Source organism: Pipistrellus kuhlii, unplaced genomic scaffold (assembly GCF_014108245.1).
Source record: "Pipistrellus kuhlii isolate mPipKuh1 unplaced genomic scaffold, mPipKuh1.p scaffold_m20_p_25, whole genome shotgun sequence".
Classification (NCBI taxonomy): domain Eukaryota; kingdom Metazoa; phylum Chordata; class Mammalia; order Chiroptera; family Vespertilionidae; genus Pipistrellus; species Pipistrellus kuhlii.
In genome coordinates this window covers 47,491-70,650 of record NW_023425524.1, presented here as the reverse complement: position 1 = coordinate 70,650, position 23,160 = coordinate 47,491, and the positions used below count along the sequence as shown (strand labels likewise).

At 55.7% G+C, this 23,160-nt stretch overlaps 1 protein-coding gene across 7 annotated transcripts in view; it reads left to right on the top strand.

Annotated features, from left to right (window-relative positions):
* SIPA1L2 (signal induced proliferation associated 1 like 2) overlaps nucleotides 1–23,160 on the top strand; it is a 41,249-nt gene that overhangs the window by 8,914 nt on the left and 9,175 nt on the right. For 3 of the 7 annotated variants that reach the window (XM_045587046.1, XM_045587045.1, XM_036453522.2), the window contains exons 5-14: nucleotides 192–295; nucleotides 4,617–4,774; nucleotides 6,673–7,249; nucleotides 8,139–8,413; nucleotides 16,740–16,997; nucleotides 17,813–17,896; nucleotides 18,751–18,851; nucleotides 19,411–19,530; nucleotides 19,802–20,184; nucleotides 20,671–20,886. In XM_045587046.1, coding sequence (XP_045443002.1) covers nucleotides 192–295; nucleotides 4,617–4,774; nucleotides 6,673–7,249; nucleotides 8,139–8,413; nucleotides 16,740–16,997; nucleotides 17,813–17,896; nucleotides 18,751–18,851; nucleotides 19,411–19,530; nucleotides 19,802–20,184; nucleotides 20,671–20,886 — 2,276 coding nt within the window. Of the gene's footprint in view, nucleotides 1–191; nucleotides 296–4,616; nucleotides 4,775–6,672; nucleotides 7,250–8,138; nucleotides 8,414–16,739; nucleotides 16,998–17,812; nucleotides 17,897–18,750; nucleotides 18,852–19,410; nucleotides 19,531–19,801; nucleotides 20,185–20,670; nucleotides 20,887–21,428; nucleotides 21,438–22,231; nucleotides 22,237–23,160 lie in introns of all 7 variants that reach the window. The other 4 variants (XM_036453519.2, XM_036453518.2, XM_045587047.1 and 1 more) reach the window with 3 other exon arrangements.

Sequence of the window (23,160 nt, the reverse complement as noted above, 5' to 3'; positions counted from 1 at the left end):
AGGGACTGCAGATCTGATGGGAGAGCAGCAGACACAGGAGATTCCAGAGGGTAGGGGACCATCAAGACACCATTGTGCATGGCCTAGTGGTTTGTTTCTCCGATCAAATCGCCTTCTGTAAGGGTGACCTTCTCAGTGTCCTAGCGCCCACTTCCGGTTCCTGACTTGCTTTTGTGATTGTCCGTCTCTAGCCGACTCTACAGGGACACACTCCCTCTACACCACGTACAAGGACTACGAGCTCATGTTCCACGTGTCCACCATGCTGCCGCACATGCCCAAGAACAGACAGCAGGTACGCTCACCCCGCAGCCAGCCCGGCCCCGGGGTGGGGAGGGTCACGCTGTGGGCTCTGCAGAGAATCCTGGGGTTTTTCTTAAAAGGCATTCAGAATCGTTGACTCTTAATCACTTGGGCTTTCAAGGGAGTATTACTTACACGTGTTTTGTTTTTAATATATTTTTGTGAATTTCAGAGAGGAAAAGAGATGGAGAGAGAGAGAGAAACATCAGTGATGAGAGAGTCATGGGTAAGCTGCCTCCCGCTCGTCCCATCGTGGGGATGGGACCCTGATCGGGAATCGAACCAGGGCCTCCTGGTTTATAGGTCAGCGCTCAACTACTGAGCCATGCCAGCCGGGTTAGATGGTTTATTTGCATAAAGAGGAGTCGCTAGATGGTTACCGCTTTTGAAGACTTGAGTGAGCATCTGTGACTTTGGATAACTTATGCAGATCAATAAGAGGTGGGAAACCATCAGAACTGCTTTGTTTCTTTAGTTGCGCTTCTCGCATGTAGAACATGTATGATCCTGAATGTGGGTCCCTGGGAAACCTATAGTAGCCACCCCCCCCCCCATCCCCAGGGGTACATTTCAAAACCCCAGTGGGTGCCTGAAACCACAGATGGCACCACACCCTCTGTATGCTCATATTTCCCCTCTGCATACACACCTAGGATAAAGTTTAAGTTGTCAGTTCAGCGCAGTAAGAGAGGAACAGCGATGCCCGGGAATGAAAGAGCCGGTTCTAACCATTCGCTGGGATGGAAGGTATGTGACTCCGGCCGCTCAGAGCTGCAGTGTGTGTATCGCGGGCAGATGCTGGACAAAGACGCGATTTACATCTCGGGGGACCGAACGGGATTTCCTCACGCTCCCCAGAACAGAGAGCCATTTGTAACTTGCGAATTGTTTCTTTCTGGAATTTTCCATTGAGTATTTTCAGGCTGTGGTTGACGGCGGGTGACGGAAAGCATGGAAAGCAGACTTCGAATCAAGGGGACCACTGTCTACTCCACTCCCCGGGGATAGCGCGGAGGGGAGGAGTGAGGCGGGGAGTGGACGGGTCACCATCGGCCCCCTGCCCCATGGCCTTGGCCTTGGGTTAGGCCCTGGGTCCCAGGAGAGCTGGTGATGAATAGAGGATAAGGACATGCTGTGGGTTGGGGAGGAATCTAGGGTAGCTTCAGGCTCAGGGGAAGGACGCTGTGATTCTGAGACCCCACCCTGAGTTTGGAAACGTGTCAGGATCCTGTGAGCTAGTGTGGATGAGATGGTATCTAGTGGCTTAGCGGCAGGATTCTGTGACTCTCGGTTCCTCCTTGTGGCTTCCTTCTCGACCGAGACAAGGCTCCAGCCCAAGAATGGAGTTTGTTAAAGAGCGAGATCTCCCGAGCCAGACTTCCTGGGCTGGAGTCCTGGCTACTAGCTCGTGACCTTGGGCCACCTTTTGGAGCTTTAGTTTCCTTCCCTTCCCGCCCCAGACAGATGCTTATCTCCCTCTCTCTCTCTCTCTCTCTCTCTCCCTCTCTCTCTCTCTTTCTCTCTCTCTCTCTCTCCTTTGTTTTGTTAATCCTTACCTCGAGGTTATCTTTCCATTGGTTTTCAGTGAGAGTGGAAGAGAGTAGGAAAGACAGAGAGACACATCGATGAGAGAGAAACACACGGATTGGTTGCCTCCTGCACGGGCCTGACCAGAGCCCATGTTGGGGAGGACCCGGCAACCGAGGTACATGCCCTTGACCAGAATCGAACCCAGGACCCTTTGGTCCACAGGCCAGCGCACTATCCACTGAGCCGAACTGGCCTGGGCTCTTTTCTTCACAAAGTGTCCCTAAGGGTCTCTAAACAGCTGTTGAGTTAATCACTAAGCCTTCCTCAGTGATAATTAGGGTCAGAAGGGTTAATACACAGAAGCACGTGAAGTGTTCCTGGGCCAGTGTGCTCAGCAAGTTTTAGTAGGAACTGTTACTCTGTCATTTACTAGCTATAAAGCCTGGCATTGAAATGACTTAATTTGCATTTTATTTTCCTGTTCCCGATCCCAAAGATGTTATGAAAAACCAAGGCCTGAATAGTGAAGAAAGTAAGGGGCTGATTTATTAAGAATTTCGTAACATTACTTGTACTCTGACATTGACTATTTTGCTACTCATGAGTTGTCATCAGAATATTCTGGACCAGCTCAGTGTGGCCCAGCGGTTGAACATCAACCCAGGAGTCCAGAGGTCACTGGTTCAATTCCCAGTCGGGGCATATACCCGTGTTTCAGGCTCAATCCCCAGTGGAGGGCATGCAGGAGGCAGCCGATGGATGATTCTCTTTCATTGTTGAGGTTTCTCTCTCTCTCCCTCTCCCTTCCTCTCTGAAATCAATAAAAAAAAAAAAAATTTTTTTTTAAAGAATATTCGTTACAGGTAAATGACGCCATATCCAATCATGGAACGTGTGCTTTTCCTAATTTATCATGGGTTCTACTGCCTCTCCCCGTCTCTCTCACCCACCCCTCCCATGCCCACACGTTGCGTGCATACCAAGGGCATCCGTGTCTGAAATGGGCAGCTGGGCATGGGCCGTGCCCGTGACTCCGGCCTCATTAGCACCATGGCATCTGTGACTGCCTAACTGGTCCAGACTCGTCCACATCAGATAGAATTTCCTCTGTTTGTTCTCGTAATAAACCAAGCTGAGAGCTGGTTCTGAGACGCAGTAAAAGTCTTCAGAGAACTCACCCCAGCAAGAAAGTTCAACGTTTGGAATGTCATCCGCCCACAAAGCGCCCGGGTGTGGTGTAGGGCCCTGCGTGGGGCGCTGCCCTCCTGCTGGGTCCTGGGGTCTCGGGGGCCTGGTCGGCAGTCAGGCCTGTCCACAGGCCCGTCTCCCCAGGGTGTTTCCCTCCTGCTGGCCCCGCAGACAAATCTCAGTGGAGCAGTCAGGGTGGCAGCGGTGGAAAGAGCCCCACGAATTAGCTCTAAGCTTCCCTTTGGCAGAGAAGCCTGTCAGGCAAACTAAGTGTCTAAAACAGATGAACCTAGCACTGGTGGGACCTAGCACTGGTGACCTTTTGAAAAAAATGTTTTAAAAGAGTTTTTATTAATTTTTAGAGAAAGGAAGGGGGAGGGAGAGAGAGAGAGAAACATCAGCCATGAGAGAGAATCACCGGTCGGCTGCCTCCTGCACGCCCCCCACTGGGGATGGAGCCCGCAGCCCAGGCCTGTGCCCCGACTGGGACTTGACCCCTAACGTCTCGGTTCCTGGGTCGACACTTGACCACGGAGCCACACCGGCCCGGCCTGAGCTGGTTCTCTTGGCACTGAAGAGTGTTTTGAGCGTCACGTGGAGAAGGGAGACGTTAGCCTAGTGGGTGTCACTTCCTGTTCCCAATTCCCAAGCCAACAGTCCCTGGCGGTCAGGGCCTGCCCTCCGGGCTTGCTGGGCTGTTTGTTTATGGCCGGCACACCTTTCTCCTTCCCCTTCCAGGCTCCGATCATCCGGAATATCACTGACCAGTTAAAAAAAAACCCTGCACCGCTCACTAGAGAAACCACTTACCTTTTGTAAGAAGTCCAAGAAATTCCTTCTCCGGTGTTCGATAAGGTCTTAGCCGATAAGTGGAGAATGTTTGGCTTCACTTGCCAGATGTTACATGGCTGGAGCCTCTAATCAGATTCAAGCATCCTGTTCTTGGACGGGGAGTTACTAATTGTTCTTATTTTATTCGATTACAATGAGTTTTAGGATTTATTCTTCCCAATGGCTCCCCTTGACTGAGGCCACCGTGAGGATCTGTCTCCTCTGAGTCAAAGAGCTTCACCCATGAAATTCCTTGAAGCATGTTGATCTCTAACGTGTATTGCTTTAGGGTAAAAAGATTAAAGGAGCCTGGCCGGTGTCGCTCAGTGGTTAGCGTCGACCTGTGAACCAGGAGGTCAGGGTTCGATTTCCACTCAGGGCACAGGCCCAGATGGTGAGCTTGATCCCCACTGCAGGGTGTGCAGAAGACAGCCGATCGGTGATTCTCTCTCATCATTGATGTTTCTCCCTCTCTCTCTCTCTCTCTCTCTCTCTCTCTCTCGCTCTCGCTCTCTCGCTCTCTCGCTCTCTCTCTTGCTCTCTCCCCTTCCCTCTTCCTTCTTCTCTGAAATCCACAAAAGGTAAAAGGAGAGAGAGTGCCGCTGAAGGAGCGGGACATAACGTGGGATTTCATCCCCCAGGTGCTGTCCTGGGGCCGGTCAGGAGCTGCTCCAACTGGCTTCCCTCTGCTGAGAGGCGGGCTGGTCGTGTGCACCGACAGGGCCCGTGTGTAACGGCGTGTGTGTGCTCTGTCCCGCCCGCAGCTCCTGAGGAAAAGGCATATAGGAAATGACATCGTGACCATTGTCTTCCAAGAGCCCGGAGCACTGCCCTTCACCCCCAAAAGCATCCGGTCCCACTTCCAGCACGTCTTCGTCATCGTCAGGGTGCACAGCCCATGCACGGAGAGCGTGTGCTACAGGTGAGCCGGCCCGACGGCTCTCCTCTCTCCCCGTCTCCCCTCCCCCGGTCCATCTCAACAGCTCCTCCCTCCCGCGGGTCGTTTTATTTCCCAATTACTATTTTTAACCCCATAATTATCCCTTTTGTCTAATTATATTCCCCTCTGTCTTCACTCGCATGCTTTCTTCTGTAAGAAATAATTACCTTCCCGTTTTTTTTGAAGAAAACGAAATGCCTAGCAGATCAGAAATGTAAAGGATACATTTCCTTGAATTTTTTTCCGTAAAAACTTCCTCCGGCCCCTGCCAGCACTGGAAGGTACCTGCTCCCAGCCTGGGCAGGGGGATGTGGCCAGGGCAGTGCTGCTGGAGGAGGAGGAATTATCTATCACAGAGCAAAACTCTGCCTGTCGGCCCGGCTCCTGGGAGCACAGGCTCCCGCAGGCTGGGAACTGGAGGGGCCACTGGCCCTGGTGACTTCCCTCAGCCGTCCACGGGCCTCAGGCCCCAGCCGTTTCCACCCAGGCCTGCTTTCCTTCTTTCCTCCTGAGTAAAGGGCAATTCGTGTGTGTTTTTTTTTTTTTAATATATTTTTTATTGATTTCAGAGAAGAAGGGGGAGAGAGAAATCAATGAGGAGAGAGAACCATTGCTCGACTGCCTCCTGCACGCCCCCCACTGGGGACGGAGCCCACAACCCGGGCCTGTGCCCTGACCGGGAATCCAACCGGGATCTCGTGGTTCCTAGGGCAACACCCAACCACTGAGCCACACCGGCCGGGCTGGGCAACTCTTTCCTAAGAAACAGCTGAACTTCCGTGGGGTTCTGGGAAAAGAGTGGGCCTTTGAGCTGAGGTTGTGGGGCTTGGTATGAATTCTTTATTTCTCGGAGCCTCTGCTTCCTTCTCTTAAATGTGGGGATCATCGTGTTCACTTCACATTCATGAAGAATAAATAGCGGAAATGGCCGAGGCGGGGTGCAGTGTGGGTTAGAGCCAGCGATTCTCTGGCCCTACTGTGCGGCGTGCTAGCCCAGTATGCCTGCCACCTGCTTGTCTTCCTCCCACAGCGATTTTTATACATATCCGAGCAGGACAGCGCTGGCCTAATGCTCAGATCCACTCACTAACGCTAAAAGTAAAGTAATAAAAAAGGGAAAAGTGCAGTATCTACTCTGTATAAACTTTCTACTTGACTAGACAGCATTGGTGCAAACATGGTAATTGGCTGGTTCTTCTGAGATCTCTCCCTAAGAATGGTAATTATGAAAGATAATCTTCAGTGAGCCGTCCTAAGGGATTGGAAACTTGAGCCAAGGGCGGCGCTGTATGTGGTGTGATTTTTATTGGCTGCCATTTTTTTAGGCCAAACAAGCATTTTTAAGTTACTTTCTATCTTTAGTTTATTGCTTCTATCACAAGAGGGGTTCATTATTGGCACAGAAGACCCTAAACATACGTAATATCTATTTTTTTCAGGTTTTTTGTTTTAATTAGGCCAACCGGGAGGAATTTTTTTTGGCATAAATATAGATCTTACAAGCAGAGTGGATTGCATTGTGCTTTCTGTTAACCGAGGAGGGGTGTGCAAACCACTCAAACAAATAGAAACTTCTCCAGCCCGGCCGGTGATGCTCAGTGGTCACAGTTCAATTTCCGGTCAGGGTGCATGCCCAGTGTGGGGTGTGCAGGAGGCAGCTGATCAGTGATTCTTTCTCATCATTGATGTTTCTATATCTCCTCCCCCTTCTTTCTCTCTGAGATCATTAAAATATATATATATATATTTTAAAAACTTATGCAGAAATGAGAAGACAAAAAGCTCCAAAGAGCTGGCTAAGCTGAAAGGGTGTCTGTGTCAGGTTCCTGAAGGGAGGGGTCTGGGCACCACCGCCCATCCCGTTTCTCTCTCCTCCTCAGCGTCGGGGTCTCCAGATCCAAAGACGTGCCCCCGTTCGGCCCCCCCATCCCCAAAGGCGTCACGTTCCCCAAGTCCGCCGTGTTCCGGGACTTCCTCTTGGCCAAGGTCATCAACGCGGAGAACGCGGCCCACAAGTCGGAGAAGTTCCGGGCGATGGCCACGCGGACTCGGCAGGAGTACCTGAAGGACCTGGCGGAGAACTTCGTCACCACGGCCACCGTGGACACCTCGGCCAAGTTCAGCTTCATCACGCTGGGCGCCAAGAAGAAGGAGAAGGTGAAGCCGCGCAAGGACGCCCACCTGTTCAGCGTGGGCGCCATCATGTGGCACGTGGTGGCGCGGGACTTCGGCCAGGCGGCCGACATCGAGTGCCTGCTGGGCATCTCCAACGAGTTCGTCATGCTCGTCGAGAAGGAGTCCAAGAACGTGGTGTTCAACTGCTCCTGCAGGGACGTCATCGGCTGGACCTCGGGACTCATGAGCATCAAAGTGTTTTACGAGAGAGGCGAGTGCATCCTTCTCTCCTCGGTGGACGGCTCTCCGGAGGACATCCGGGAAATGGTCCAGCGCCTGGGGGTGAGTCCCCCGGGTTTCCTCTCCCCACGTCCTGAGGCCTTCAGTCCCCGACTGCTATTGGCCCCACTGTGCACGCCCCACCCCGCCGTGGTTATGGCACCTGGGGAATGAATGACACCTATGAATGAATGGCATCTAGGAACGAATGGCAGCTGGGGAATGAATGACACCTATGAATGAATGGCATCTAGGAACGAATGGCACCTGGGGAATGAATGACACCTATGAATGAATGGCATCTAGGAACGAATGGCATCTAGGGAATGAATGACACTTAGGAATGAATGACACCTAGGATTGAATGGCTGTTTCCTGTGATGACTGAGTCCACGTAAGGATGTGAAGGACTCCAGATAAATGGAGAACAGGATCCTTCCGCTTTAGCAAATGTTGAGAAGCAAGACATGGCAAAAATGCCAAAACCGGTTTGGCTCAGTGAATCAGAGCGTCAGCCTGCGGACTGAAGGGTCCCGGGTTCGATTCTGGTCAAGGGCACATACCTCGGTTGCAGGCTCCTCGGGCCCTGGCCCTGGTTGGAAGCAACCAATCGATGTGTTTCTCTCACCTCGATGTCTCTCTCTCTGTCTTTCCCTCTCTCTCTCCTACTCTCCCTAAAAATCAATGGGAAAATATTCTTGGGCGAGTATTAACCAAAAAAAAAAAAAAAAAAAAAAAGAATGAAACCATTGCTTAACTCTTGTTATTGCTTTGTGCCTGATGCCATATGGTGAACGACAGACGCTGAACTTGAATCGAGACGTGCCCCTGTCACGTGGACAGTTCGAGGGCGGGGCTGTGAGGCTGAGGAGGAGCAGGCGCGAGGCCTGTGTGTGCACCTCCTGCACAGGGACCTCACAGCCGCGTCTCTGACCGTCTCCTGTCCCCGCAGATAGTGACCAGAGGCTGCGAGACCGTGGAAATGACCCTGAGGAGGAACGGGCTGGGCCAGCTGGGCTTCCACGTGAACTTCGAGGGCATCGTCGCCGACGTGGAGCCTTTCGGCTTCGCCTGGAAGGCGGGCCTCCGCCAGGGCAGCCGTCTCGTGGAGATCTGCAAGGTGGCCGTGGCCACGCTGACCCACGAGCAGATGATCGACCTGCTGCGCACGTCCGTGACCGTGAAGGTGGTCATCATCCAGCCCCACGGCGACGGCTCGCCCCGCAGGTAAGCCCGGCCGGCGGGCCTGCTGGGAAAACAGCGCGGTCCTCCACCACGTGGCCTGGCTGTCGGCCATCAGAGCCGTTGGAAAAGCGCTCTGACAGCTCGCAGGGCCAAGGACACGATAAAGCATCGTTTTCCGAGCAATTTAACGGGACAGTGACGGCGGAAAAGCCGAGCCGTCGTGCTGAGCTGCGGAGCGGGCCCCGGCTCACCTGGACGTGAGGCTGCGTCTAAGAAAAGGGGTGTCCATGTCACCGCTCGGCCTTCGCGAATGCAGTGTCTGCGCTTCCCTTCCCTAGCTGAAGGCATGACTGTGTGTGTGTGTATGTGTGTTTTAATATGTTTTTATTGATTTCAGAGAGGAAGGGAGAGGGAGAGAGAGAGATAGAAACATCAGGGATGAGAGAGAATCATGGATCGGCTGCCTCCTGCACGCCCCACCCTGGGGATCGAGTTCACAACCCGGGCCTGTGCCCTGACCGGGAATCGAACCCTGACCTCCTGGTTCATAGGTCGATGCTCAACCACTGAGCCACACCATCCGGGCAAGGAGCGCTATTTAAGGACAAGCCGCCTCTGGCTCTGGGAGGCTTTCTGCCGTGTCTGGTGGTATCCGGGTCTGCACCGTGTAAGGCCCTGGGTAAGGCCTGGAAGGTGGGGTCATCACCTCGCCAGCTCCTGCTGTGCCCGTGACGGTCGGATGAGATGAGGGCTCAGGAGCACCTCCCGGCCTCACCAGCACCCGCGTCTCGGTTAAGATCGCGAAGACCCTTTCTCACTCGGATTTTCTCCTGCTCTAAGGAAATCCTTATCCCTCAGCCGTCACGAGCTGCCGCTGCTAGTTGCTAAACCTTCTTTCTGTGACGACAGGACGCTCCTGATGGTCTGTCCAGCCCCTGCCCTCTGCCTGAGCGGTTAGCACGGTCCCAACCCTTCCCGCGATGCCACGTCCCTTGTCCGTATCGCCCGCAGAGGTGGCCACGCGCCCCACGTGACTGCTGCACACGCGAAACGTGGCTAGTGTGACCGAGGAGATGGCTTTTTCATTTTAATCGCTTAAGACTTAATTACCCACGTTGGGGAGGGACAGATTTCCCTCTGCCCTCGAGGTTCTTCTGGCTGATCTGATTCTCAAACAGACAGGAGCCAGATGAGCGAGAGGAAAACGACTGAATGTAACACACAAGTATGTGTGGGAACTTTGCGTGCATGAGCGGGTCAGAGAGGGGGTGGAGGGGCTTTGAGGTGTGGGAGACATGCTGAGCTGGGGACCAGGTGACGGCCCTGGGGGTGTAAAGGCCATTGCAGGGTGATGCCAACAGGCGTTTAGTCCTGCCTGGCCAGTGTGGCTCAGTGGATAGAGCGTCAACCTGCAGACCGAAGGGACTCAGGTTCGATTCCGATCAAGAAGCAAAGATAGTTTGTAAGTGAAACTCTTTAAAAAAAATAAAAATAAAGTTTAAGCCAGTTATTAGGACATTTTTCCAGACAGTAAGATTTCTTTCTTTCTTCCTTTGGGGAAAATCAAGTCCTTTTATCTGTCCTAGAGGTTGATTGCTACCATAGCATTCATTAGACAAAACGTTACCCGGCTCTCAGTTTAAAAACCTGTTTCTCCGACGTTTCGCTTTGGCCTACAGTAAGACTTCTTAAAGCATTCAGGAGACCCGGTTAATAAATAAGTCAAAGTTATCATTATGTTTGGTTTCAAAAAAAAGAAAAAGAAAAAAAAGTAGAATTTCCTAAGAAGTACTGAATTTCGTTAGCTAAAACAAACAAACAAAAAACCACCATTTACAAGTTTAGGTTGTTTTTATTGTTATTGTTTAATCCACGAATTAGTTTAACTGCCTTGGTCTGTGCACAATGCATCCTTTCTTTGTATCAAACGCAAATCCTCTGATTAAAGCTATTGAGGATATTTAGAGCTTTTCCTTTGTTTCCTGGTACAGATTTTCCTCTGGATGAATCCGGAATAAGTGTTTTCTGCATTTGAACTTCAGCCAGGATGAGAGCCATTTGCTTAGTAGTAACCCTCTGGCCCACATTTCCGCATCTTGAAGGTCTTAAGCTCAGCCTGTACCACTTAAAATTGTTTCGATTCCGTCTTCTTGCATTTGAATTTGTACATTTTTAAATCCACGTGCTGGTTCGTTTGGGACTCGCGCTGCCTGTGGCTGCCCGGGAGCCGGATAAAGCGCTGTTGTCAGGCAGCTTCCGGAACAGAAACCATCCTGGCCAGCCGTGGCCAAGGTCATTTCAATGTCAGCCTTCCTGGAGTTCAGCCTCTGTTAGATTTTTAAAAAAAGAAACTGTCAGGAGGGCCTTAGAGGGGAAACGGGCAGCATTTGACTCATTTTAAAAATTAAAATACAAATCTTTTTAAGGAACCGTAGCTAAACATCATCCATCCTGTAGCAAAACGTACAAACATAGGCCTTAAGCTAAAACTACACCTTTAATTTGTGGCGTGAAACCCGTCTTTTTTTTTTTTTTTAACAAATTGGCTCTCTGTCCTTGTCAAGGAGGGGCAAGGAGAAAACATGCATTTGTGTGTGTGTGTGTGTGTGTGTGTGTGTGTGATTTTTTAAAACTTGTCTTTAATGTAAGAGCCCACAAGGATGGCCAAAACGGCCCAGTGAATGGATTGCGAGAGATTCCGTGCCTCATAAACACTGTGACGAGCAAGTGAAAATGCGCCCGTTCATTCCTGCCCTTATCAGCCTGATGGCTGTCAGAGGGCAGCGGGCGGGGCCTGTCACTCATAGCGCCCCTCTCCCCGCCCCCCCAATCCCGGCTGGCTGATCTGAGGTCAGGTGTTTGTTATGACTCGGAAGCTGCCGGATGTGATGAAGTCTATGGCTGGAAAAGCGTTCCCCGTGGAATCAAAAGCTACCCCTGCATTTTGCAGTCTCCTCCTCAAGCCTCGGGGTGATGATCCCTCAGCCACCCGCCAGCCGAGCTCCAGGGGACCCCGGGCAGGCAGGGAGGGTCCCCTTTGGGGGAGCTGATGAAGTGATTTCCGGCCGGGACTGGATCTGCGTGGATTCACACGGATGGGGCACGCGTGGCGGGAAGCGGCTTGGGAATAGCACTCTTTGCGTGGAAGCGAGATTAAAGGGGGGCGGGCTCCCCAGTCTCTGGGCCAAGGTGAAGAGTTGCTGAAGCTGCTTCATTAACTTTGGCTTTGTGGGGGCTGGTGTGGCCCCGCCCCCGGCCGGCCTGCCCAGGGGACTGACATTCTGCAAGTGTCGTCTCCGGGAAAGCAGATCCACTCCAAAGGAGGGCAGAAAGGAAGTCACAGCTCATCAGAATCACGCATGAGCTGTTAGGCAACGCGAGTGATTTAGGAGCCATGTCCAATAAAAATGGAAATGGAGTTCCTTGCTGGGGTGCATCTGTTTTGTGTGATTTCTCGTCCTCTGTTGACATGACATATTTTTCTATATAATGCAAAACAGTGGAAATTATCTCATGTTGTCCTGAATCCAAATGGTGATTCTCTCGTCGCTCTGTAAGCGTGGGGCTCGCTGTGCTTGTCGGCTGTTCTGCTGCTGCCTGTGGCCTGGCCATCCAGCTCCCTCCAGTGCCCAGGGGAGGGCGGGAATCAAAGCCGGAAGGGGAGGGAGCTCACGCGTGTTAGATGAGCAGTGAGCATGTGTGTGGGTGTGTGTGTACACGAGCGCACACACACATGGTGAGTGGAAATCTGGACTAGAATGAGGTTTTATTTTTTTATTATTATTACTTTTTTTTTAATGTTTTTATTACATTCAGAGAGGAAGGGAGAGAGAGAAACTGCAATGAGAGACAATCATTGATTGGCTGCCTCCTGCACGCCCCCTATTGAGGATCGAGCCTGCAACCCAAGCATGTGCCCTTGACCAAAATCGAACCCAGGACCCTTCAGTCCGCAGGCTGATGCTCTATCCACTGAGCCAAACCAGCTAGGATATTATTACTTTTTAATATATCTTTATTGACTTCAGAGAGGAAGAGAGAGAGAGAAACACCCATGATGAGAGAGAACCATGGATCGGCTGCCTCCTGCACGCCCCTCACGGTGGATCCAGCTGGCAACCTGGGCCTGTGCTCTGACCGGGAATCGAACCACAACCTCTTGTTGGATGGGCCTACACTCCCACCACTGAGCCACACAGCCCAGGGCCGATGTCTCTTTTTCTGTCTATAGTCGAGCTGGCTTTCTGTGTCTGTAAGTCAAGGGCATTTGTAGGGAAGGGAGTTAATCTTTCATTTAGTCCCTCCTTCCTTCCCCGGAAGCCGTCCTGTGTGGCTTCTCCCCGTTGCATGCTTTTGATTTTTTCACGCATCAGGAAGAAAGAGTTTGAGAATCTGGTGACTGAGCCTCAATTCCCCCTGTCACCTTGTTGGATGACTTGGGAAGAGTCGTTTAGCTATTAGCAGGCGATGATTAGCATAACAGATGTAAAGAGCGATTAAAACATCAGCGACTGCCTGAACCCCAGGGCCCGGAGTGTTCTTTTGCAAAGTGCACAATAGAGAGGGAGCAAGCAGTTCTTTTCGGGATTCTGTCCGCCTTTGTTTCCAAGATTTCTTTTTTCTTTTTTTTTTTTAGCTCCTAGTGGCAAACATGGCACACGTGGGCCATATTACCTATTCTTTGGTGGTTTTCTTTCTCTTTTAAAACTATATTTTTATTGATTTCATAGAGGAACGGAAAGTGAGGAGGGGGGAGAGAGAGAGAGAGAGAGAAACAATGATGAGAGAGCATCACGGGTCGGCTGCCTCCTGCACGCCCCACACGGGATGAGCCCGCAATCCGGGTTTGTGCCCTGACCGGGAATCGAACCGTGGCTGGGCTCTTTGGTGGCTTTCTAAGGAGCTGGCCACGGGTTTTGGAAAGGGCACTGAGATAGAGGCCAGAGGCCCCAGGTCCGAGGCGACCCGTGTCTGATGAGCCGTGCCCCCTTCCCGCCCTCTCCTCGCGCCTTCTCTGGAAGTCGGAGCTGCAGCGCCTCGGACATCTGTGGGACTGGCTGTGGCCTGGGGCCTGTGGGACGCGGTCAAGGGCTGGACGAGGTGGGTGGTGGATTGGGATCCGGGGCAGCATGGAAGCATACTTACTGCAGGCCTTCCCTCCGATTGCTGGGTTCGCGCAAGAGTCTCTGCCATGCAGCTAAGTGAGTGGAACCAGCAGGCCCCTCCGAGGGCAGCAGACGCACGCAAGTGGTAATTACGTGGTCAGGCTGTGGCCGTGCGGTCCAGGCCCTGCTAATTGGTTCAAATGCCTTTAATAAAAAGAAGAAAGAAGAAGAAGAAGAAGAAGAAGAAGAAGAAGAAGAAGAAGAAGAAGAAGAAGAAGAAGAAGAAGAAGAAGAAGAAGAAAAAAAAACCTAGCCTGGCCGGTGTGGCTCAGGGGTTGAGCGTCGACCTATGAACCAGGAGGTCCCGGTTCGATTCCCGGTCAAGGGCACAGGCCCGGGTTGCGGGCTCCATCCCCAGTGCGGGGCGGGCAGGAAGCAGCCGATCCATGATCCTCTCTACCATCATGGATGTTTCTACCTCTCTCTCTCCCTCTCCCTTCCTGTCTGAAGCCAGTAAACATCTATGTAAAGAAGAGCTCCCGTTTCTGGGCTGCACATGGCGGGTCTGGGCTGGAGCCCAGAGCGAACACTCTCCGTCAGGGAGAGCAGGTGGTTGGTGTGGAGCGTCCTGCTGGGAGGGGAGAGGAAACCGCTCCGCCCGCTGGGCTCCACAAGGCCGTCCTGGGTCAGGCTCCGAGGGGAGAACATCCCCCGCCCCCCCCAGCCTCTCCTTCAAGTGCTCCAGTTAGTGATGGTCAGTGGAGGTTCTTCCAGGAAAGGAGGGGCCCTCACCCGGGAGCAGGCCTCGGGCGCAGTGCCCTCTTGCTGGCATCTCGCGCTGGGTGTCCGGGGTTAAGGTGCCCAGGGGCCGAGCTGGCTTGGCAGCGAGCGGGGTGCTGTCAGCTGTGAGGCGGAGCGGACGCCCCTGGGCGCCGGCCTGGCCAGAAGCGGCAGCAGCTTTGGCCAAGGATGCGCGAGTGGGAACTGCTTCCTGCCGCAGGAGGAGGCACTGCGTGCATGCGTGTCCCTGTCACAGGAAGCCCACAGAGCTGGTTCACAGGGACCACATTGGTTTTTTGGTGTGTGTGTGTGTGTGTGCGTTATTTTTTTTAATATATTTCTATTGATTCCAGAGAGGAAGAGAGAGGGGGAGAGCTAGACACACCCGTGATGAGAGAGAATTATGGACCGGCTGCCCCCTGCACGCCCCACACCGGGGATTGTGTCTGCACCCCGGGCCTGTGCCCCGACCGGGAATCGAACCGCGACCTCCAGGCTCACAGGTCAAAGTGCAGCCCCTGAGCCACGCCCGCCGGGCAGGTTTTCAGAGTGACGCAGTGAACGTAAGATCCTGCTCGCCACTCTCCCCGTCCCGTCGAATTGCATGCCCAACCAGCACGTTTGCCGTGACCTTGGCCGACACGGCGGCGTGCCTGGCAGGGCACACTCACACGCGTTAGGCTCAGACAGTTGCTGGCTCGCGGCCGCAGTGTTAGCAATCGCACTTATTTCTAACCCCGCAGCTGAGTGTCTACGGGTGTCTCTCTCGCATGCTAATTGGGAGCCTGCGAAGATGGCATGCCATTTGTTGTAAAGCTTCCCTGTGAGCGGCCCCACAGCCTGGTCTATTGTCTCCGAGTGTCTCCTCTGGCGAGAAATCGGAAGACGTGGGGGAAGCCGGAAGGGCGGCTCCCTCCACGCCTGGCTGGGTCCCGGCAGGAAGGCAGGCAGGCGTGGAGCAGGCGTGAACCTGCGCACCAGTGCAGGCAAGCAGGGGCTTCCGTCTCCCTCACGCATGTCCATGCACACACATGACGAGCAGCTCACTTTCTCGGAAGCGCCTGTTGTGCTGGGTCCACTCGGCCTTGCTTCTTGCAGAGGCATTTGCGGGAGTCCCTTCCCAGCAGCCCTGGCGGTGATGCTTCGGATGAGCTGGGAACACGTCCTGTGCTGGGGACCCCCTCCCCCCTCACAGAGAGAGGGTGCGCTGGGGCAGACACAGGTGCCCATGGGCCTCTGCAGGCTCCTTGGTAATTCCTATTTGACCCCTCTCCCCCTTTCCCTAAAGACAGGTTTAATTTACTGTTCGCATCCTTTAAAAATATACATTATTGATCTCAGAGAGGAAGGGAGAGGACGGAGAGAGAGGAACACCCATGGTGAGAGAGAATCACGGACCGGCTGCCTCCTGCACGCCCCACACTGGGGATCAAGCCCACAGCCCAGGCCTGTGCCCTGACCGGGAATTGAACCATGACCTCCTGGTTGATAGGTCAATGCTCAACCACTGAACCACACTGGCTGGGCATCTCCCCATTTTTTGAAGGAATTTCATCTACATATGGAGCAGAACTCAGGTGTCCGGGTTTGATGACATGTTATAATTAGCAGTGTTTCCATGATGTCTCAGCCACAGAAATAAAGAAGGAAATATTCGGTTTATAAGAGCAGTTGCCGTAAAAGTGTCACATTACAATGAAATTAATTTAGATTTAAAAATAGCGCCCTTCTTTGGTCCCGGCCCATGTGGCTCAGTCGGTTGGACATCTTCCTGTGCACCGAAAGGTCATGGGCTCGATGGGTAACGGACCAGGAGGAGGCAGCCTGTCTGCTTTTCCACTCTCACATTGATGTTTCTCTCTCTCTCCCTTCCTCTCTCTCGGAAAAAAATAACAATTATTTTTTTTAAAAAATGTTTTAAATAAAAAGAAAGCCCTTCTTTTGAGAATAGCTGATTTGTATCAGGGCCAAAGAATGGCGGTTTTTTAAAGCTAACAATCATTGGCAGAGGGCCGCGCAGAGGCCGGAAGCGGACTCTCCGCCCGGCCCCTCAGCCGCACGCCTTGCAGTTCCCGTCGCTCCTCTCAGCCGCTCCTCCCGGCTCCGCACTGACAGCGCCTCCCTCCTCCGAGACTCCAGCTGAATTACATCCCTTATTAAGGACCCCAGGCTGAGCGTGAATTCAGTGCCCGCACCACTCAGCCATCTGTCTTCCCTTTGTTTATCCCTCCTCTGACGCCCAGCCTGATCAGCTTGTAACCCAGACATGCAGAGGGGGCGCCCTCTGCTTCCCGAGATGCAGGGTTCCCGTCCCGTCCATTCAGAACGTGACTCCGCGGCCCTTGACCCTGGCGGGTTCCCCGGAAAATTCCCTGGACCCCCGAGACTTGCTCCTCGGATGCAGGAGCCCTGCCTCTGGTCTGCGGGCCCCACAAGCCCAGCCGGTGCCTGACCACCCCCCCCCTCTCCCCTCGGCCCCGCAGAGGCTGCTCGGAGCTCTGCCGCGTCCCCATGGTGGAGTACAAGCTGGACAGCGAGGGCACCCCCTGCGAGTACAAGACCCCCTTCCGGAGGAACACCACGTGGCACCGGGTGCCCACCCCGGCCCTACAGCCCCTGCCCCGGGCCTCGCCCGCGCCCGGCACGCCCGACCGGCTGCCGTGCCCGCAGCTGCTCCCGCAGGCTCAGGCCGCCATCCCGCGCAGCACCTCCTTCGACCGCAAGCTGCCCGACGGCACCAGGTACCGGGCGCCCCCTCCGGAAGCCGAGGGTCCCACCCCCCGGGGCGCAGCCAGGCTGGGGGGCCTCCCCGTGTGGCTGCGGGGTGCTGGCAGGCGGCGCTGGGGCAGGCCCGGGGTGCGGGGGTGCAGGGATGCGGGAGCCCCCAGGATGGAGCTGATGGCACGCTGGTCCCTGCGAGGGACTGAGTGTCAGACAGCCATTCGACGTCACGTGCAGCGTAGGGAACAGCATCCGCAGCATTGTGGGGACCGTGCAGTGCCAGGTGCATCCTGGGAAGCTCGGGGGACCCCCTTGTACAGTGCGTCTGGCCAGTCACTGTTGTTCACCTGAAACTAATATGACACCGGACACCAACTGCAGTGGAAAAGCAAATATGAAAAAAAAATGAAAAAAAAATGAGGGTCCTATTTACAGATTCCGCCACCAGGGCCCACTCTCCCTCCCTCCGCAGTCCTACTGGCCACTCAGACCCTCTAGATCAGTGGTCGGCAAACTCACTCATCAGCAGAGCCAAATATCAACCGCACAACGATGGACGTTTCTTTGGAGAGCCACGTTGTTTAAACTTAAGCTTCTTCGAACGCCACTTCTTCCACACAGACTCGCCCAGGCCGTGGTATTTTGTGCAAGAGCCGCACTCAGGGGGCCAAAGAGCCGCCTGTGGCTCGAGAGCCGCAGTTTGCCTCACAGATACTGCCTCTCCTGCCGCGTGTGCTTCTGCCCTGTGGCAGCGGGCTCGTTGGGAACGCCAGCCAGGCCAGGGGCGGGCTGCACGGAGGCCTCGGGGCCTGCTAATGACTCTGTCCCGTTTCAGAAGTTCACCCAGCAACCAGTCCTCCTCCAGCGACCCTGGGCCTGGAGGCAGTGGGCCCTGGAGACCGCAAGTGGGCTACGACGGGTATGCCCACCTCACCCTCCCTGGCCTGGGGGCGCTGGGGGGCCTGGTCAGAGCCTGAGGGTGTTGGGGGGCCTGGTCAGAGCCTGAGGGTGTTGGGGGGCCTGGTCAGAGCCTGAGGGTGTGGGGGGGGGGGTCTGGTCAGACCCTGGGAGGAGCTGGGGGTCTAGGGAGGGCCTAGGGGAGCCCAGGAGCCTGGGGAAGCCTGTTTTGGGAACTGCCCGGCATACGCAGCCCCCAGAGGATGTGAAGATGCCAGGCTGAGCCTGTCCAGCCCGGGGCTCCTGGTTTCTGTCTAGGCAGCTAGTGCTCGTTTGTCTGTATTCCGAGCTTGTCTGCTTTTTCTTTTTTTAATGTATTTTTACCAGAGAGGGAGGGATAGGGAGAGAGAGAGAGAGAGAGAGAGAGAGAGAGAAACATCCATGATGAGAGAGAATCATGGATCGGCCGCCTCCTGCACGCCCCACACTGGGGATGGAGCCCGCAGCCCGGGCACATGCCCTGACCGGAAGGAGGCGTGACCTCCAGGTTCATGGTGGACGCGCAGCCCTGAGCCCCACGCCGGCTGCTCTTCTTTCTTTAGTGAGGTCTTAGTGAGCGCGTGGGCAGGAAGGTGGCGGGCTCTCTGGGCAGTGCCCTTGGACGTGTGCCCTCACCTGCGTGGCAGAGCAGGCAGGGCCGCCTCGACAGCCCTTTGCTGCCTCCTGGGAGGGAGGAGCGGAAGGCTGCCTCCGTGTGGGCTGAGGTTGGGGTCACCTTTGCAGCATGGGCTCCCCGGGTGCCCCGGCGCCCGCCGGTGAGGTGAGCCCCAGGGCGCCCGGGAACATGGCAGCGGCTCAGCTCTGTGCCCTCCCCAGGTGCCAGTCCCCCCTGCTGCTGGAGCACCAGGGCCCGGGCCCTTTGGAGTGTGAAGGAGCCAGGGACCGGGATGACGCCATGGACGGAGGCAGGCACCCAGGTAATGAGGAGCTCCCCTGCCCCCCGCCCCCCCACGCCCTCCCTCCTGCTCCCTCTTCTCCGTCCCTCCCGCCTTCACTCGCTCCTTCCACACATGGCTGGTAGGTGTCACCTGTCAGTGTGTCAGCTCGACCCCTGAGGTCATTGGGCTGGATCAGACTAGTGGTGCCAATAAAAATGGACCATTGCCTTTTTTTATTTTTATGTACATTTTAAATATTTTTATTGATTTCAGAGAGGAAGGGAGAAGGAGAGAGAGAGAGAGAAACATCAATAATGAAAGAGAATCATGGATCGGCTGCCTCCTGCCCCCGCACTGGGGATGGAGCCCGCAGTCTGGGCCTGTGCCCTGACCGGGAATCGAACCGTGACCTCCTGGCTCATAGGTCGATGCTCAGCTCCTGAGCCACGCCGGCCGGGCCGGACCGGACCAGTGCCTCTATGGTGCCTGTCCTGCCACCTCGGGGGCATGTCCGCTGTAAGACCAGAAAGTCCTAGAGCCACGGCCTGTTCTCTCTGCTCTTCTGCCGGTGCTCAGCTCTTCTCTCTCCGTGTGACAGAAGCCAAGTGGCACGGCCCGCCCTCCAAAGTCCTGGGCTCCTACAAGGACCGGGGCCTGCAGAAGGACGGCAGCTGCAAGGAGTCTCCCAACAAGCTGTCCCACGTGAGTCCTCCCCTGCGTGAGTCCTCCCCTGCGTGAGTCCTCCCCCATGTAAGTCCTCTGCACATGTGTTGTGTGTGCAGCCTCTGGGGTGCCTCTGGCCACGTCACATCAGCTCATTGCCAGGCCTTTTCCACGGCGCATCCTTGACCCTGCAGGTCTCTCTGAGCCGAGGTGAAAAAATACATAAAAAGCTCAGGCACACAGACCTTCCCTGTGGGAAACACGTGTGCGCCCAGCGTGGCGATGTGTGGCCAGTGCCCCCTGACGCCCCGCTCCTCTCCCCGCAGATGGCGGACAAGGGCTGCCCCAGCCCCTCCAGCAGCGCCACGCTGTCCAGCAGCGCCTCCAGCACCAGCGACGACAAGCACTTCGGCTCCGGGGACCTGGACCCCGAGCTGCTGGGCCTGACCTACCTGAAGGGGGCGTCCACCGACAGCGGCATCGACACGGCGCCCTGCCTGCCCCCCGCGGGCCTGGGCCCCGGGCACCTGCCGGGCAGCAGGTCCATGATCCACAGCCGGGCGGAGCCCTGGGCGGGCTCCGGGGACATCTCGGGGCCGGAGGACGAGCAGGCCAAGCTGTACGCGGTCCATGGCTACGCGCCCGCCCCCACCGGCGGCGCCGCCGACGGCAGCATGGGCGACCTCAGCGAGATCTCCTCTCACTCCAGGTGAGCGCCCGCACCTGCGATGCCCCCTGGGCCCTGGCACCTCCCCCGGGGGACCCCCTGGGCCCCGCACGCCTCACCTGTGGGGCGGGGGGCTGAGAGAGGAGCAGCGTGCGGGTGAGATACGTTTTGAACTGTGAGATTTACACACTAGCAAGCCACGTGTTTGTGCTCACTCCTGCCCACCTCTGAGCACAAAACCAGGCATGCCACCCAGCTCACAGCCACGCCGCTCCTGCCCGCCTCTGAGAGCAGGCGGGCAGCAGGAGGCAGACATGTCAGATCCCCCCGACCTCCACGGGCTCAGGATGCTCAAGTGCGAGCTGCGTTCCGGGACAGGAGGCTGCTGCACGCACACGGGGGGACATCGAACTGGAACACGGGCAGCAGGCGTACACGGATGCTCAAAGCGGGTGGCCGGGAGCGTGGGGACCAGCCGGCACCGCTGGGCTCCGGGTGCATCGCCGCTTCTGTCTGTCCTCTCCTCAGCGGCTCACATCACTCAGGCAGCCCCTCCGCGCACTGTCCCAAAAGCACCGGGTCCCTGGACACATCCAAAGTCTACATCGTGGCCCACAGCAGCGGCCCGCCGGGGCCCGGGGCCATGTCCAAGGCCTACCACCGCCAAGGCGCCGTGAGCAAGTACGTCATCGGCTGGAAGAAGTCGGAGGACAGCCCGCCCCCCGAGGAGCCCGAGTGTCCGGGGTAAGGTGGCCGAGGGCCCCTCCAGGCAGCCTGGGCTGAGCACATGTATCTCCCCAACAGAATGTATTTTCTAAAAAAAAGAATAAGCTAGTCCGGGCAGTGTAGCTCAGTGGTTACGCATCGACCTATGAACCAGGAGGTCCCGGTTCGATTCCCGGTCAGGGCACATGCCAGGCTTCGGGCTCCATCCTCAGTGTGGGGCGTGCAGGAGGCCGCCGATCCATGATGCTCTCTCATCGTTGACGTTTCTCTCTCTCTCTCTCTCTCTCTCTCTGAAATCAATAAAAATATATTTCAAAAAAAATAAATAAAGAAGAACAACCTTGAAACATCTTTGGAAAACTCGCCAAACATTGGCATTTCTATTTCTCCCAAGTCTTCTTTTTCCTTGACTTTTACATGTAAATGTAAACGCAACCCCTGCTGTCCCTCCTTCTATTCAGAAAGCTGCCCGCAGGGGCACCATCTCGGGGATGTGCTGCCGGTGGCATGAGCATCCACTCGGAATAAACAAGTTCAAGGACAATTTGAGTCCCACACAGCCCGCGTGCGTTCGCTAGAGCTGCTGTTCCATGTGACCCAGTTTCAGCGGGACTGTGACTTCCCTTCAGTCTGGGGGGCAGGGAGGGAGGACTGTTCATCCATGGTCCTGCAGACGCACGCACACATGCGTGCACATGCGCACACACACATGAACAAGCACACGCGCACATGCGTATTCCCCAGCTCCGGGCCCTCTGGAGCACATGTGTCAAACACAAGGCCCGCGGGCCAAATCCATCCCGCCAGGCCTTGCAATGTGGCCCGCACCGCGCTGTCATCACTGCACTCCGCTGCGTTTCCATCACAATGACAGTTTATGACTGTTCAGTAAGCCATTCGGCCCGCGATTTAGGCTGGATTTTAGATTTTGGCCCCTTCTCTGATTGAGTTCGACACCCCTACAGTCTGGAGCATCCGTGTGCTCACCTCTAGTCCCGGCTACAAGGCGGGCCGGGGGGACATGTTGACTGTCGCACCGCCCGGCAGCCTTAGTAAAATGACTGACGTAGCGGGAGAGGCTGTGGATTTCTGGGCCGGCGCTCAGGAAAGCTGGAACGGCGCGTTTTATTAGGAGTTACGGCTGACAAACCCCTGGACAACGTGGGTTTGGGCTGCGCACGTCTACTCTACGCAGGTGTTTTCAATAGACTGTTGCTTTCCAGGGGCCGCCAGTCTAGGTGTTAGATGTTCGTTCGGCAGCTACGGATGGCACCTGGGCGTTGGCTGGGCGTTGGCCTCATCGTCGTATCTCGTGGTCCCTCCGTGGCTTCATCAGAGACTCCCCGCCCCCCGCCCCCCAGAGCCAGGGCGTGTCTCGTGGCCCCTTTTCATGCCCTGCCACCCCCCAAGGCCAACCAAATCTCCAGTCACGTCTCAAACGTTTTAACAGGCGCTTTCCACACCGCCGTCTGCTCATGTCCGTGTGGCTGCGGCTCCGAGGTCCGAGGCCGCACGCAGGCTCCCCCGAGCGCCTCGGGAGCCGAGCCAAAGCCGGGAGATTCCCAGGGCATCGCTGCTCCTTCCGAGCGAGTCCGAGTCTCCCACCCGATCGCTTCCCAGGGAGCGGCCGCCCCGCCGTCCGCCGCCCCGGGCCCGGGCCCCCCGGGAGCGACGTCTCCGGCCCCCGGGGCTGCCCTGTCGCCTGGCTGACCCCGTTCATTCGCTCCGTCCGCAGGGGGCTGTGTTGCTCCGATGGCGTCTCCAGAGCAGAGCTCCTCAGACGGACTCCCTCCCTGGAAAAGCGCTGAGGCAGTAACTCAGCCAGACAGCCTTTGTCCGCATAAATGCATTTTTATGTGCTGATAACGAGGGGTGACAGCTGCCTGCGTTATCCCGGCCGCTCCCGGAGCGGCTGATGACAAAACCTGCTTGGCGCACGCCGGGATTGATTACTCCTAGACCCGGGCTCCCGGCCCCTCCCTGCGGCCCCGAGATCCCAGATCCGGGGTGTGGCTGGCTGGCTGGCTCCGGTTTCTGGGCGGCACCCGGGTGCCCTCTCAGGAGCACGAGGATCTCAGATGAATGATTTTATAAACTTTTATTTATTTAGGAAAGGAAAGAAGAGGGAGAGAAAAGCATCATTGATGAGAGAGAGTCATTGACCGGCTGCCTCCTGCACTCCCCACACTGAGGATGGAGCCCGCACCCCAGGCATGTGCCCTGACCGGGAATCGAACCGGGACCTCCTGGTTCCTAGGTCGACGCTCACCCACTGAGCCACGCTGGCCAAGC